Here is a 16987-nt window from a genome sequence, read left to right on the forward strand (position 1 = left end):
AATAAAAAAAGTGAATAAGCCTCCAGCATAAACCAAAATGAATAGAATTAGAGAAAAGCAACTGATAATGTATGTAGCCATAAATTACCATATTTTCATGTTTACCATAGTTTGACATACAGCATATTAAAAAATCAATAAGCCCAAACAGGTGGGTGAAGTGTGGTCTAGTCTTGAAAAGCTCAGTAAAGCCTACCCACCACACATACCGATGACAAACACACATAGTCTTTTGTGAGGCTTCAGAGTCTGTGGCACAGCTGAGTACACTGAGATCAGATGCAACTGTGAGCCTCTTTCCACAGCTGGGACTGTCGACCACATGAAGCATGTGGCTTCTTCTGTTGACACCAGGCAAGGCTGTGCAAGTCGATGGAAGTTTGATGAGGTCCTCTTGCAGCACAGGCTGAGAATATGAAACAGTTCGAGACATTCACAGGTGAAACAAGCCTGTGTGTGCATGAGTTCCTGACCAAAATGAGATGTTTACAATATGAAAAACTGGAAATCTTATTTTTAGAGAATAGAATAACCAACACAGTGATACATGAAGGTTTGGAAACCAAGAGACTTCACTACAAGTTTCATTAGAATCCACTTATATATTTTCTAATCATCCTCTAATTCTAAAATTTTGGGTTGTGACCTATTATGTTTCTATACAGGCTGTCTAAACTTTCTTTACGGTGCATATTTTTTAATATGCATCAAGGCCTTAATTTTATTACAGGAAATATATTTTAAATTATTCTGGATAATTCTTACTTGTAATTTTTTTTGTAATCTTTCCTTGTAATGAGCTCAAGTACCCCTTCAGCGACATCACTTGTCTTGCTCCAAATGTGCTAGTATGAACTGATTTCAGGTTTGATTATGAAAGTGGATATTATTACAATATTTTTCATGTAACATAACGGATTGTGAGGAATTGTTTGGTCTTGTTTTTCTATTAATAGTATTTTACTTTCACCACTGTGAGTGGCAGAAGCACCCATTGATGGATTACTGAAGGGGCCTACTGGGCCCACCTGCAAAATGTCAATCAAATCAATACGTAGCGACCTAAAAGAGACACAAAATGACCACAAAGAGATGCAAAGGAACTATGAAGAGGCACAAAATGACTACAAAGTGACAAAAAAGAGCCAAATAAAAGACAACAAAGAGACAGAAAATGACAACAAGGACATACAAAGGAACTACAAATAGACATAAAACAACCAAAAGAGACACAAAACTACCTCAAAGAGAAACAAAATAACTTCAAAGAGACACAAAACCATAAAAGGATGCATAGCAACTACAAAGAGATGCAAAACAAACAGAAAAGAGGAAAGCACCACAAAATGTGTCTTGCTCCTGATTTAGAAAGGTGAAGGGACCTTTTGTGAATCTGCCCAGGGGCCTATTGTCTCATAATCCATCCATGGAAGCAGCCTGGGCCACTGTTAACAATTTGTTTCCACTTCTTTGCTTGGGAGCCTCTTATGGCGTCAGCCTACCATAAGTGGTTGTTTATTGGTTTTTATGAAAGTAACTAAAGATCAACCTCCCACCAGTTTATTTCCCTCCTTAACACAAATATGCACATATTTTTGGTCCCAAACATAACTGCTGCGTAAGTACCGCATGAGGAGTTACAAAGTACCACTGTTTGGGAATCATTGGTTTAAATCACTTACAATACATAAACAATATTTACCTTAATGTTGCTCCCTAAATGTGTGTTGAAGGAGCACTTCAGTGATTTAGTGTTGCTCTTCTGTAAAGTTTGGGGAATCAAAAGAGACAGATTTATAAATGGGTGCTCAATATCGAAGCAGCAGATACCGAGATATCCTGCCTTTTCTATGAGTGAAGCTGAACACTGAGCTGCATTACCCATAATGCAACCCAACTGCTTCCTTGATAAACACCCACTCCCTGGCCCGTTTGTGATGGAAGCCTTCTCTTATAAACTTGTCATCTCCAAACCCAGGCTGAGCTAACTGATCGCATCACTATGACATCATCAGAGTTATTCCCTCAGACCAAGGTTATTATAGTTAACTGCAAATAAAAATATAAGGAAATTACTCAAGGACTATAAAATTTCACCCAAAGGAATTCAACAATAATAATAATAATTAAATAATATAAACTGGTGCACAGCATCTTATGCCCCTTCCAGTTCTGTGTTTCAAACAAGACCAATTCACTTAGAAAGCTTAAGTAACATTTACCTGTGAATTTCCAATTTATTGACACAGATGTTAAATGCACACTTTGTAAAGTTGAGGCCAAAACAGTCATGCATTTATTTGTCACTGTCCTTTCTCATTTGTGTTTTGGAGAGATGTAGTCTGTATGTAACATGCCTGGTCGTTCTCTAACAACTATGCCTAAAGATATTATCACTAAATTTTAATGTAATAATAAGCGTCTGATTGACATGACAAATTTTGTACTCGTAATTGGCAAATTTCACATAAATAAGGCAAGATTCACTTAGTTCTTCCCAAAGTGTAATATTTTTCTGTTTAAATTTAATTTGCTCATAAACACATGAACCCTTATGACAAACAAAAAAACGTGAACGCACATTGTGACATTTTAAAGAATTATTTCCTGTAGCCTCTGATTATGATATATTGACTTTACCAATATTGCTTATTTATTACTTTTATGTGATTGATTTAGAAAAATATATATTCAATCAATTTACTTTTTATGTTGTATTTCATTGTTAACTGGAATCTTTAATTACAAGAATGTCACTGTGCTCATGGCCAGATGAAAGGTTAATATAATAAACTAAAACTGAACAAAAAAAAAGTGGAAAAAAAAACATTTGAGTAAAGAACAAACAAAAAACGAAACACCCCTTCACCCCCGTGTAAATAAATAAATAAAATTAATAATAATAATTGTGTACCTACCAAACTAAAAGAAAATAAGAATATAAAAAAAATGTCTTTCACAAGGAGGCATTAGTGCATGTTTATTGAGACTAAGATATCTACTTGAGTGAGTCAGTAACCTTCAAAAAGTGTTGTTTCTATTGCAATGCTCATTCTTAACTTCTTCAATCTTTCCCCTTACAGCTACCCCACATAAATAAATACTATAAAATAGTCTAAAAACTAAACTATAACTAAAAAAAAACTAAGCTGAATTCATCCATCCATCCATCTTCTAACCGCTTCATCCTCTTGAGGGTCGCGGGGGGGCTGGAGCCTATCCCAGCTGACATTGGGCGAGAGGCAGGGTACACCCTGAATAGGTCGCCAGACTATCACAGGGCTGACACATAGAGAGACAACCATTCACACTCACATTCACACCTACAGACAATTTAGTCACCAATTAACCTGCATGTCTTTGGACTGTGGGAGGAAGCCGGAGTACCCGGAGAGAACCCACGCTGACACTGGGAGAACACTATAAACTATAATAACTCTGCGTCAGACTGAGAAGCTTCTCCAGAACCCCTTAAAACATCATACATCTGTTTTCACAGGCTGAGTAGTCCTTCCTAGTAAACTGACCTTTAAGTGTACAATCGGAGGAGTTCCTCTTAAAGAAACACAATCACACACCTCGAGTATATCTCTATTTTTATTTGTGTATATGTACACATATAAAAAATAAGGACATATGTACAATGATAATAAATATCAACACGTTTGTACAAGTGAAATAAGTTACTTAACATATTTTAAAAACAAACATAAAAGATCAATTACAGACAAGCCAAAATGGGGCCAAATAAACTCAGGGTGATAATAGAACAATACAAATAATAATGCGAGAAAACAGCAGAACTTAAAGCCTTGTGTGAGAGAAAATATTATGAGCAAACAAATGTGTCAGAAGAACCGAAGTACGTTACACATGCATTTTTTTTTTCAAGCTTGACCTTTATTCTTTTAATCTTTTTAGTCGTTGCAACGTGTTAAATAAAATGCCTAATTGTAAAATTAGAAATATATTAAGACATAACCAAGTACCAGTGTAAAGAGCTCATGTTTTAGGTATCCGCTTCAGGGGATGTAGTAATATAAAGTGGGCACATTCTGTCACTGATCTGCTTTCAATCACAGATACTTATTTGGTTTTAAGGGGCTGACAAATTAAATAATGGTTTGGTACGTTACTCAGCCTTTCATTCGGCGAGGGGATAAAGAACTGGGTCCAGCAGATCACTACTGACATATAAACAGGAAGCAAACAGGAAGTCCATCAGCCTCAAGCCCTTTTGCTCGAGGGGAAATTTAGCTGTGGATAAAATATGCAGAAAGGTTGCAGACATCAGCTCATTGTAGCAAAGTGGACGGACTGCTGAGACTTAAATATCGATCTGGAATCAAATAAAATTAATTTAAGTATTTCAACAAGAACAAAAGCAACTGCAGTCTACTTTGGCTTATCCAAAAAGGTGAAGAGGCACAGAAAAAGTAAACATGTTGAAATGCAGCCATGAATTCCTGTACAACCCTTGAACCATAAAATCATACATATTTTGTTTTCTTTCTTTTTTTTTCTAAAGAGAGCATTGTTGTTCCACAATATTAGTGTCCGTAAAAGTCCAAAAATGACCGTTGAAAATGATGCACTTGTACAAGGATGAATCATATCAAAGATGTTCAGTCCACTTGCAGAGGATCATGCAACACTAGGATGGAGTGCTGATGGCTGAGTACCTCTTCAACCTCAGGATCATTTTGATATTCTACATCTCTCTCAGCGCTCTGTACACAGTGGGGGCAAAACAAGGTGTCTTTGTCCTCCCCTTCCTTCTCGCTGTGCTCCTCCGGTCCCGACAGACACGTCCCGAAAACAAAAGCCAACCCTGGTGGACAAAGCACAGAGAGAGGACAAAATAACATAAAGTTAGTAACAACAAACAGATGTGGTGTTTGCTGTTTTTCAAAGTTCCTTGAAATTAGATCAGAAAGTAGGTTATATTTTTTAGGACAGTGTTACATCACCATGGAACAAAGCACACTCTGGTCAGACTGGCCTGTTGGAGGATTAGACGATTTAGTCTGGTACTTCATGCTACCACTTCATTACACCATACCGAATCAGTGAAGGTGACTTATAAAAATAATATCTGAGGGTATATGAGAATTTGCAGCAACTGTGAAACTAATAATATTTTGTCATCTGTCAGTTTGAGTCTGAGATTTTTATGAAAAGGTCCCGTACTGTCTGAATCTTGCAAGTAGAACACTGTTATTAAACAGACAATTTCAGTCCCACAAAGGTCTTCCTAAGGTCAACTTCTTTTGATCCTTGTCAGACTGAAACTTTTTCTCGTTTATAAAATCTTCTAGTCGCAAGCTTCAGGCTTCGGGCAGTCTGGCTCCTTTTCTTATCATTTTCCATGAAAGTAGCTTTCCTGATGCACCTGTCCCCTCAAGACCTCAATAAAAGTGTGCACAAGGACAGCCTCTGATGAAAAGTAGACTGGTCAAATGGTGCAGAACATATGATGTAATATAACTGGGAGGCTACAGCCATGCTAGCAGCTCTGTGAGGCTGTACTTCAGCACAGCAGTGCTTTGAGCTAAATGTTAACGCTGATGTTACTGTACTGAACTTAATGAATACATTCTGTTTCGAAATAGCTCTGGTAGCTCTCTTATGGCATTTCATTTTTTAAGTCTATAGGCAATATAGTGTAATAATGCCACTTTATATTATTAGAACAAGATCAGTCTTCTAACTGTGGATAATGCTACTCTCTGCAAGCACTCTTTCAAGGTAACACGTGGTGTTACCTTAAACAATAGAGGCACGGATCAAACAATGGTAGTTTGTATTGTCTCATCATTTAAACGTTTGATATTTTGAGAAATTTTTGGGCAACACATTTTTGTTTTCTTGCTGAGAGGTAGATGAGAAGATTGATACCACTTGCATGCCTGTCCGCTACATCTGGGGCCAGTAAGCGTAGCTAAGCACAAAGACTGACAACAGGGGCAATCAACTAGCCTGATTTTGTGCGGTAGTGAAAAAAATCCACCTGCTAGCATATCTTAAAGTCACTAAAGCTTCATTCCCCTGCATGGTACAGTTTGGTTATTCCTGACTTGCTCTTTTTTTGGTCTTCCATTGGCAACAGTTGTGGATAGTACCTAATACTTTTTCTGGTACCACCTCAATTGAGGTCCCAAAGCCTCATTTCCACCAATCAGTCCGATTCAGTTTAGTTCAGTAAGATTAAACATTAGAAGAATTATTTTTGCATTTTCAATGTCAAAAGTTGTGTTTGGTATCAATAGAAATACTCCATTTGGTCCCGTTTTTTCCATCGCCCCTCTGCCGAGGTACTACACACTGATCAGATAATAAAAAGTTGGAGCCAGAAACACTGTGGTCTGTTGCTTGGTCAATTGTGACAGACTTAACACGGCCGCCTGTTTATCATTTTCGTTTCCGGCACGGACAGTCAGCGAAGTGTAGACGTTCCCTTGGATCGTTTGTGAAGAGGAAATACAGCAAGAGCTGTACAGAGCAGTGACGGGCTATTACTATCCCTTAACAACCCCGCCTATATTTAAGAGTATTGTCTGTGGTGGAAACGCAAAACAGATCTAGGGTTTAGGTACAGGTTGGTACAAGTTACGCACATGTTAAGCGTACTATACTGAAAGTGTTCAGTGGAAACATGGCTCAAGTGAGCTGAGGTGATACCGGAAGGTGGAATTAACACTCTGGAGACCACTGATTGGTCACAGAGAATCGTCACTAGTAAAACAAGGAACAGCAAATTTGTTTTTTCATTTACTCAAACCAAATATTTAAAAATGGCAAAACCTCTGTTTGGTTGCAGATAAAAGGATCCAGTGAGAGCTGGATGGAGCAACACAGAATGTATGGAGCCGAGGATGATGTCATGGCAATTTCTGCAATGTTGCTATGACAATCGGTTAAGAATCCTGCCTAAATTGGATATTGCCTGCAGTGGAAAACACAATTGAGGAAAGCACCTGATATCACAGGTCAGCAGAACCATGCAGTGGTAATGAGGCATAATTAACACGTTATATCTCCTTTGATTAATCTGTACAGAAACTAAAGTGTAAAATGCAGTTTGACGTGGGGTCGATATGCCAGACAACTTCTTGGCCAAGGGTAGTGACTTTATGGGGTTCACAACTTTGTTTTTAGATATACAAACAAGATGTAGCAGGTTATTTAGTGAGCTTCCAGACCTTTGGAAAGAGCCAGGCTCACTCTTTTGCCTGCTTTCAGTTTCTATGCTAGTTTAGCTAACTGTCTCCTGGCTGTAGCTTCATACTTAACAGACAAATATGAGAGTGGTATCGATCTTCTAACCTAATCCTTAGTAAGAAAGCAAATAAGCGCATTTCCTTTAGTGATAAGTCGAGCAAAGGGACAGCCAGATAAATAAACTAAATAATTCTTAACACTACACTGAGCAGCCAAAAAGCTAAATTGGAAATCATTAAAGGTTGGGACTTTGCTTGAATCTGTTTGCATGAATTTAATTAAGTGGAACAATACCTTTCACTGATTTACTTTCACTGATGGAGCCAGCAGTTTGTCAGCACGGCAGCAATCAGTCTGTCTGTCCAATCTTCCATCAACACTGTGTGTGTCATCTTTTTGTGTTGTTGTGTTTTACAGTGCTCTTCCTCTGTATAAGTCCACAGTAGCCCCGGGTCAGTCTCTGGGCATCGGTAAGAGGGAGGGGTTTGTTGGGGTTTAAGGGTGTCACAAACACACTATGGTCCAGGATGGTTGGCATTCAGAGGACTGTGAGTAAGTGTGTGTTTGTGTGGGAGAGGGTAGTTTCCTTCTTGGCAGTGCAAGTTCCCACCCTCGCCATACACATAAGATATAAAGCACTTATTGAGACATCCAGCGGTCGCAACAGTGAGGGTTCAACTACATTCTCCATGCCTAATGTCTTCACGTCAGCTTCAATTTGGAATTAAGTGTGCAGTTATTGTTCCGCTGCTAAGAGCTGAATGCAAATAGCCTTTTTCTTTCTGCAGCGATGAACAAACGTCCAAAAGGGCTCAGCCAAAACACATATCTGTTACACACTTTGACTCTAATAAATGTCGTCTGGAGTGCACTTGTAGTATATTGGACTTGAAGGTGTGTTTGAAGGTCACCTTGCAGGGCTGAGCGAGGAATGTAAGCGCTTACCCTCACATTGTCATTCACAGAGGGGAGTCACTTGATAACGAACACTGCTGTAGTCAGTAAGACGTAGAAAAAGAACAACAAGAAATGTCTTAATTCAAACCAACCATCACAACAAATGAAATTGGAAGGGATCAAGGACTTTCTCTGGGGGTAAATACAACGTGGGAGAAAAGAAAAAATACAAATCGAGCAGAGAAAGTCTTGAGAGATTGTCCTTCATTCAAAACTCCCCCTTGCGTCTTTCACTCCAATTCACTTCATTTTCCATTTAATTTCCTCTCTCTTTGTCTCTCGCTCTCTCTCCTCTCCTCTTCGTCCCTCGCAGAGCTCCTGCTACGGGGACGTGATTGTCGTCTTGCTTCGAGATTAATTAGTCTTTTTATACCGCTCTCATGCTCTTGGCTCACAAATACAAAAAAGGGAAGACGGGCTTCCACTTTTTAAGTGCAGCAAGCTGAAAAAGTCTCAGAGGAACAGAAGGACAGAGTATCAGTTCAATATTTCCAGTCAGTTGCGCTTGCCCGTTCGTCAGCTTGTTTCAGCACAAGGGCTAAAAGCCTCTTGGTCCACTCAACGTTAAAAGAAATGTGCCCTTCAGAGAACGTGTAACGCCATTTGTTTGATTTCCATGCTTGAGGTGTTCTTCTCTGCGTTCAGCCTTTTTAAATACACAATTTACACAAATGGCGATTGCACAGTGGAAGCAGAAAAAAGCCACAACCATGACTGCATGTTGCCCAGAACATAGTAATTATACGAGTGCATGTTGGCGAACACAGTGTATGAGTGTGTATATTTAACATGCTGTGTGCTATAAATGTCAACAGTGAGCCAAACAGGCATTGGCAGAGCGAGAGAGAGAGAGAGCATGGGGAATTGACAGCGTGTCACTTAAAGAGAGAGAGAGAGCAGGCATCCTCAAAAGGAGGGAGGTAGGTTGGTTGTTTTTGTTTTTTCCAACTCAGGGAACGGAGACAGAGGAGGACAGGCCTAGACGGACGACTCCTCGGGGTTGGCATCGGGCAGCACGCTTCTCTGCTGCAGAGTGCGTCTCAGCTCTTCCTTGAAGGGGCTTGAGTAGTCGTTCCCGCTCATGCCCAGGCCTCCCAACCCGCCGCCCCCAGCACCAGCCCCGCTAGCCCTCTCCTCCCCTGCTGTGCTCAGGTTGAGGCGGATATAGCCGTTGCTACCCGAGCCTCGAATATTGGTGAGGCTGAGACGGCTTGGGGAGTGGATGGGCTGGCCGGGAATGGCGCTGGGTGACGCCGTGCTGCTGACGCTGCTGGGCCCCAGGGCGTGACCGGGAACGATTTTCAGCGAGCCATCCGAGTAGTAGTAGTTGGCGCCTGTCTCCCAGAAACGATCCTCATCGCTGGGCATCTTGCTGGGCACAAAAGTGGGTGGCTCCTTGGGCAGGGTGATGGGGTAGACCAAGGTGCTTTCAAGAGGCTTCATGTCGGCTCCCTTTCCCAGCGCCAGCTTCAGCCTCCTGCGCAAGTAAAGAGCTGCTACAAGGAGCAACAGGCATGCTGCTCCAAGGGTGATGACGAGCACCCAGAAGAGCCCCATGCTGCTGTCTGGAGCCCGGGCCTCCATAAAGACTGGGGCGCTGGCTACTACGGCCACCTGGTAGCGCTCTGTCTGAAACTTGACGCCCTGCTCCTCAGAGTAGCAGATATAGCGGCCTGCTTGCATCTGGCCTGCCTCAGGGACGACAAGGGCCTTGAGGGTCCGGTCGAAGCGGGGCCCTCCTGCCTCTGGGTCACCCAGCTGGAGCTCACGTTCGTTAAGAACCCAGCAGGGCTGAGCAAGATTGGAGACCAGCTGGCAAGGCAGCACCATGTCAGAGCCAACCACCACTGTGACGTTCCTCAGACGGGAGTGCTCTGCAGAGGAAAAGGAGAAGAGTAGAAAAGAGAGGTGGTTAAGTGTCATCCATAATAATTCATATTCCTCTGCAGCTAACAAATTTTGGTTCCCCAACATTCTGGGAACGTTTGTTTTAAGTTGTAGGAACGTTTTTTGAACGTTGCAACACAACGTAATATACTGGTATAAACGGCAAGTTTTCCTGACGTAACCAGAAGGTTATTTAGATGTTCCCACAACGTTCTTGGAAGGTTAATTGAGCGTTATAAGAAGGTTACCAAAACGTCTACCCTCAAACGTTCCTTCCAAGTTAAAACGGCAAGTTTTCCTGACGTAACCAGAAGGTTATTTTGATGTTCCCTAACCATTCTTGGAAGGTTAATTGAACGTTGTAAGAAGGTTACCAAAATGTCTCCCCTCAAACGTTCCTTCCAAGTTAAAACGGCAAGTTTTCCTGACGTTACCAGAAGGATATTTTGATGTTGCCAGAATGTTTTGGTAAGGTTAATTTAATGTTTTAAGAAAGTTACCAGAATGTTCTCCCTCAAACGTTCCTTCCAAGTTAAAACAGCAAGTTTTCCTAACATAACCAGAAGGTTATTTTGATGTTCCCAGAATGTTCTGGGAAAGTAAGTTGAATATTATAGGACGGTTGCCAAAATGTTTGAATGTTTTAAACACAATTATAAACAGCAAGTTTTCCTGACGTTCCCAAGGTTAACTGAACATTATAGGAAGGTTACCACAATGTTTTCTGTTTAATGTTCCCTTCATGAAAATTATAAAACAAATGTGATTCTGTTCCCGCTCCTAGGAAATTAAAACAATCAGTGAATGTTCCTAGAATTTTTTTAACAATACCATTTACATCAATACCAATACATTTAAAGTGTCACCATCACATACTCACTGAAAAACCAGAGAGAAAAAAATTCTGTCAACATTGACATTTGTCCGATTTATTGGAAACTATGAGGAAAAAAAAAAAAAAAAAAAAAGGAGAAAAAAAAGGAGAGCAAACAGGAACACTTTCTGCTAAGGAACATACAGGAACATACAGAAACTTACAGGAAGTAACATAGATGGAGGAACACTGCAACTAGAACATACAGAAACATACAGGAAGTAACATAGATGGAGGAACACTGCAACAGGAACACACAGAAACATACAGGAAGTAACATAGATGGAGAAACACAGGCCTAGTCCTGGCTTTCTGCAGTTTGGTCTGCTGCTTCACCCCCCTGTAAAATAGAAAAAGTCATGTTAGATAATCTTTTACTGCAACACACGTCACACTATCATACAAACAAACAAAAGTTTCTAAGACTTTGCTTTAAACAGCCAATGCAGGGTCTAAAATTATATTTTTGGCTCACCAGTCAAATGCCTGTGTAATGGCAATAATTCGTGGTGATCATGAAAAACACAGAGAGCTGTCCTTCGGGCGTTTATTTTCTTTGAAATAAATTATCAAGCATTCAGACCCTGGAACCCCAGCTCCCGGGCGAATGAGAGACAAATTGACATACAGAGTGGAAGTACTTATGCCAGAGAAACAGATAACGCCTTTGCGTACACAGAGAGAAACTACTTCACATATGCTGACCTTGTGGGCCAGATAAGGTTTAAGACACGGAGACAGACAGAAAAGGCCCAAACTGCATGCAATATGAAATAGGAATAGACTAAAGCCCTGTTCGGACGGGATTAGTTTTACATAGGGACGAGGGGTAAAGTAATAATTACCAGAGATTTTAGTCCCGTCCGAATGTGCCATGTCAGTAATCATTACCGCACGATGTCAGTAAAGATTACCGCGACTTTTACCTTCTGTAAAAGGGTCCAGGACAATTACCTCAGGTAATACTTATCCCGTGCGAATAGATCAGCAGTAAACGTGTGTTAGGGCTGTCAAAAAAAAAAATCGAAGTTAGAAATATATTCAAATATATTTATTTTTTTATAAGTTTGAACCTAAATTGGACCATTCAAATATCATTAATAATTAATACTATCAATAATGTTGTATATCACGGCAAATCCCGTTCGGGCGGAGATGGCTTACGCACGAGCCGGGCCAGAGAGGGACACAGCGGGAGGGAGAGGCGCTGACGGAGGAGTCCGCTGCACCAACACCACCCACTGCGCTGTCATTCAATACCAAGTCCTTCAGTAACAGAGGTTTCCCATACCGACTTTAACCTCTCCCGAATTGATCATCTTGTCGATAGCGCCGTAGGCTCGCTGCGAACAACACTCGACTCTGTAGCTCCTCTTAAAATGAAGTTAACAAAGCAAAGAAAGTTCGCTCCTTGGTATAACTCTCAAACCCGTAAGTTAAAACAAATATCGTGAAAATTTGAAAGGAATTGGCGATTGACCAAACTGGAAGAATCTCGTTTAATCTGGACAGACAGTCTCAATACTTATAAGAGGGGCCTCCGCAATGCCAGAGCAAACTATTACTCAGCATTAATAGAAGAAAACAAGAACAACCCCAGGTTTCTTTTCAGCACTGTAGCCAGGCTGACTGAGAGTCAGAGCTCTATTGAGCCTTGTATTCCTTTAGCCCTTAGCAGTAATGATTTTATGAGCTTTTTTAATGACAAAATTCTAACTATTAGAGGCAAAATTCATGACCTCCTGCCCTCAGATGGTAGGCCTACCTATCTAACCTCAAACACAGATGTAAGACCTAATATATATTTAGATTGCTTCTCCCCAATTTCTCTTCAAGAATTGACCGCAGTGATTTCTTCATCTAAATCATCAACGTGTCTCTTAGACCCCATCCCAACTAGGCTACTTAAGGAGGTCTTTCCTTTAGTTAACACTCATATAATATATCCTTATTAACAGGCTATGTACCACAGTCTTTTAAGGTAGCTGTAATTAAACCTCTACTAAAAAATCCCACCCTGGATCCAGAGGTGTTAGCCAACTATAGACCAATACCTAATCTCCCCTTTCTTTCAAAGATCCTTGAGAAAGTAGTCGCAGACCAGCTGTGTGATTTTCTCCATGATAATAATTTATTTGAGGAATTTCAGTCAGGATTTAGAGTGCATCATAGCACTGAGACAGCACTAGTTAAAATTACAAATGACCTTCTGATTGCTTCAGACAAAGGACTTGTCTCTGTACTTGTTTTATTAGATCTTAGTGCTGCGTTTGACACAATTGACCATCAAATTCTACTGCAGAGACTGGATCACTTAATTGGCCTAAAAGGTTCTGTACTAAGCTGGTTTAAATCTTATTTATCTGATCGTTTTCAGTTTGTTGACGTTCATAATGAATCATCCGTACGTACCAAAGTTTGTTTTGGAGTTCCGCAAGGTTCTGTGCTCGGACCAATCCTATTTATTCTATATATGCTTCCTTTAGGCAACATCATTAGAAATCACTCTATAAATTTCCATTGTTATGCGGATGATACACAGTTGTATTTATTGATGAAGCCAGAAGAAAGTAATCAATTAACTAAACTCCATACCTGCCTTAAAGACATAAAAACCTGGATGAGCACCAATTTCCTGATGTTAAATTCAGACAAAACTGAAGTTATTGTTCTTGGCCCCAAACAACCCAGAGACTCTTTATCTGATGACACAGTTTCTCTAGATGGCATTGCTCTGGCCTCTACCACTACCGTAAGAAACCTCGGAGATTTGATCAAGATTTGTCTTTTAATTCTCATTTAAAACAAACCTCACGGACTGCATTTTTTCATATGCGTAATATTGCGAAAATTAGGCCTATCCTGACCCGAAAAGATGCAGAAAAATTGGTCCACGCTTTTGTTACCTCTAGGCTGGATTACTGTAACTCTCTATTATCAGGTAGCTCTAGTAAGTCCTTAAAAACTCTCCAGCTAATTCAGAATGCAGCAGCACGTGTACTATCAAGAACTAAGAAACAAGATCATATTTCTCCTGTTTTAGCTTCTCTGCACTGGCTCCCTGTAAAATCCAGAATTGAATTTAAAATCCTACTGTTAACTTAAAAAGTTCTAAATGGTCAAGCTCCGTCATATCTTAGAGAGCTCATAGTGCCCTATTATCCCACCAGAACACTGCGCTCTGAGAACGCAGGGTTACTCGTGGTCCCTAAAGTCTCCAAAAGTAGATCAGGAGCCAGAGCCTTCAACTATCAGGCTCCTCCTCAGTTGTTTCTACCGTTTTTTTTCCCCCGTTAAAGGGTTTTTTTTGGGGGAGTTTTTCCTTATCCGCTGTGAGGGTCCAAAGGACAGAGGGATGTTGTATGCTGTAAAGCCCTGTGAGGCAAATTGTGATTTGTGATATTGGGCTTCATAAATAAAATTGATTGAATTGATTGATAATAGTGAAAGATTGATATTACAGGAAAATTGACCTGACACCTAGTACATGAAAAATTATATCAACTAGGGCTGTAACGAATAACCGATTTGAATCGGAAAATCGGTTTTGATTTAAAAGATGTGAGGGCATCGGTACACAGATTAATGAATCGGTCTCAATGTAGCTTGAACCGGCCGATGGCCCGATTGAAAAGTTATAAATCGGTTTAATGTTTCTGATACAGCTGCTGAAAGCTGCATCTCCCTCTTTGACCGTCTCCTGCTTCCTCCCATAACCCCTAAATTCCACCAGATGCGTGTGCAGCGGAGCTGATACGTTTCAATTCTAATCAATGTTTGTGGTTCCACCGGCTCTGTCACAGCTGCGGTGCTCCAGAGCATCCGCAGCAGATATGCAGAGCTTCTATTTTAAGCGCAGTTGACTCTCTCCCGCTCCCTCAAATAAAACTCTCACGAGACTGTCGCAGTCAGTTAGCGCTGTGAGTTTGTACACAGATCTGTTGTTTCTTTGACTTTAATTTGTGCCAACAAAACCTGAATATTGTTTATTTTTTCAGCCAGAAGGGCTTTGGAGAGCTCTTACATGTTGTTTTTACATGTTACACTAATAAACATGACAAAAGAAAAACAATGGACTGACAACATTCTCAGCCTGATGCTGGCATCTTCTCTTTGCTCTTTTCCACAGATTTGTATATTTGGATCTCTTCCTTCCTGAATCCATTCTAAAAATAAAGAGACATTTGTCAGAGTGACTGACCTGCTGGCTCATTCACTGTATCTCGCTGAAACAGGGAGGGGAGGGGCCGACTAAGGCTGGGGCCACACTAGAGGATTTTCAAATCTTAACCGATATTAAAAATGCAAGACCACAGACATGAAGATTATTTCAACCCCTTTTAACTCTATAAATCTTCTAAATGCACACACTGTTTGAGATACTATAAAATTAGCCTATTTCGGTGATGTTGCTAGGTACGCGTCCTGCGTCCCTGACACATTAAAATCTGAAAGGACGCAGTAAACTCACTATCCATGCGTCCCGGGGACGCACCTCATTTTTCCCATAAAAAAATGATACATTGTGAACAACAACTTGTGTTTAAAATCACAGTAACTAACAAAAAAAACCTTGTTGTCAGCAGACCAGACAAGCGCTGTTTCAACCCTCTGCGCATCTACCATGGCTGATAGCGTTCCGGTGCCGTGCCGGACCTCCGGCGAGCCGGCCATGCCGATACGCCGGCTCGACGCCGGAGATCTGGCACGGCGCCAGAACGCTACCAGCCATGATCTACTCAGCGCAGACGTGATCCCCTGTACACAGTATCGCGACATGCTAGTTTAGCCGCTACCAAAACAACAAGCCAGTCACCGCAGATTTCATTTCAACAATTAAAGATACGAACTTAGTAAAGTAGTAAATAAACCCACGTTTCCACTGCTCGATGCTGTGCTCATTCGTGTTGATGATGTTTTAATGTTTAGGGGACGTGCAGTGATTGACTCAGTTCATTTGATTTAGTTGATGTTCAGACAAGAAGATTTTGGTTTTTATTTGGTGACAATTTATTTGTTAACTCTGTCATGGTGATGAGAATGTTCTGTTTATGTGTTAAAATCAGCACTTTTATTGATAATTAGGGGCCGAGCGGGCCTGTGACCTGTCAATCAACTTGCCCGACATACTATTTTATTGGTCCGGGCCATCGGGCCATGGGTTATGTCAGCTTTCCACTATTGCATTTTTCCGACATTTCGCTAATATTCCCTCCGCTCTTTCGCCACAGCATGAGCACGCTCACAGCACGTTGCATTCCAAGCATCAGGTTCGTGCACCGACCGTAAACAATAGCCAATTAAAGGGTTCCGCCTGTCAATCATCACATTATACTTCCGATCAAAATTATTACATGTTTATATAATCAAAATAAATCGTGAATAACAATGTTTTTTTTCCATCAAGTGTATTTAATTTTTTAATGCCTCTGGACATCGAATTTAGTGCTTTTTAATGCCATCTAAGGCCTTAATTTTCGCAAAATCTATTTAATGACTTTTAATGCATTTTAATGACCCGCGGAAACCCTGAACACAAGACAATAGTCCTGATGGCGGCACTACAGCAAGCCTCTAAATTTCAAATTCATAACAAATCAACCATATGTGTCACAGCTTTGGAACTTTCACTTTCAAATTGCCTAATTTTCCCCAAAATTGCCGGGCACTGACATTGCTGCGCAGCAGCTATAATTTATTTTGGTACTACAGACACCATTTTGTTTTCATTTGAATTTTAGTAATTTATTTTGGTGCTATTTATGTTGCTACAAAAATGCTATTTTATTTGAATTTTGTATGTCATGCCACTGTGACAGTTGTTTTGCAATAACCTTTTCAGATTTGGAATTTTATTTGTTTAATTTCAGATAGGCTACATTTTGAACATACATGAATATATCCGTTAATTATAACCATATGATACCATACCACCATCAAAGGAGTTTAACACTACAATTTAAGAAACAGAAGAATATAAGAAATAGAAAGAAATACATTTTTTAACTGGGGACCCATTGAATTTCCCAGGGACCCAATCAACATCAC

The 16987-nt window shown here is 40.4% G+C and overlaps 1 protein-coding gene across 2 annotated transcripts in view; it reads right to left on the reverse strand.

Annotated features, from left to right (window-relative positions):
* Positions 1-3584: 3584 nt before the first annotated feature.
* sema4c (sema domain, immunoglobulin domain (Ig), transmembrane domain (TM) and short cytoplasmic domain, (semaphorin) 4C) overlaps positions 3585-16987 on the reverse strand; it is a 139845-nt gene continuing 126442 nt past the window's right edge. For both annotated transcript variants that reach the window (XM_078170899.1, XM_033620314.2), the window contains exons 16-17: positions 7516-10052; positions 3585-4831 (exon numbers count right to left, since the gene is read on the reverse strand). In XM_078170899.1, the coding sequence (XP_078027025.1) occupies positions 9157-10052 (896 nt within the window). In that variant the 3' untranslated portion in view covers positions 3585-4831; positions 7516-9156. The remainder of the gene's footprint in view (positions 4832-7515; positions 10053-16987) is intronic.

Source organism: Epinephelus lanceolatus, chromosome 9 (assembly GCF_041903045.1).
Source record: "Epinephelus lanceolatus isolate andai-2023 chromosome 9, ASM4190304v1, whole genome shotgun sequence".
NCBI classification, from domain to species: Eukaryota; Metazoa; Chordata; class Actinopteri; order Perciformes; family Serranidae; genus Epinephelus; species Epinephelus lanceolatus.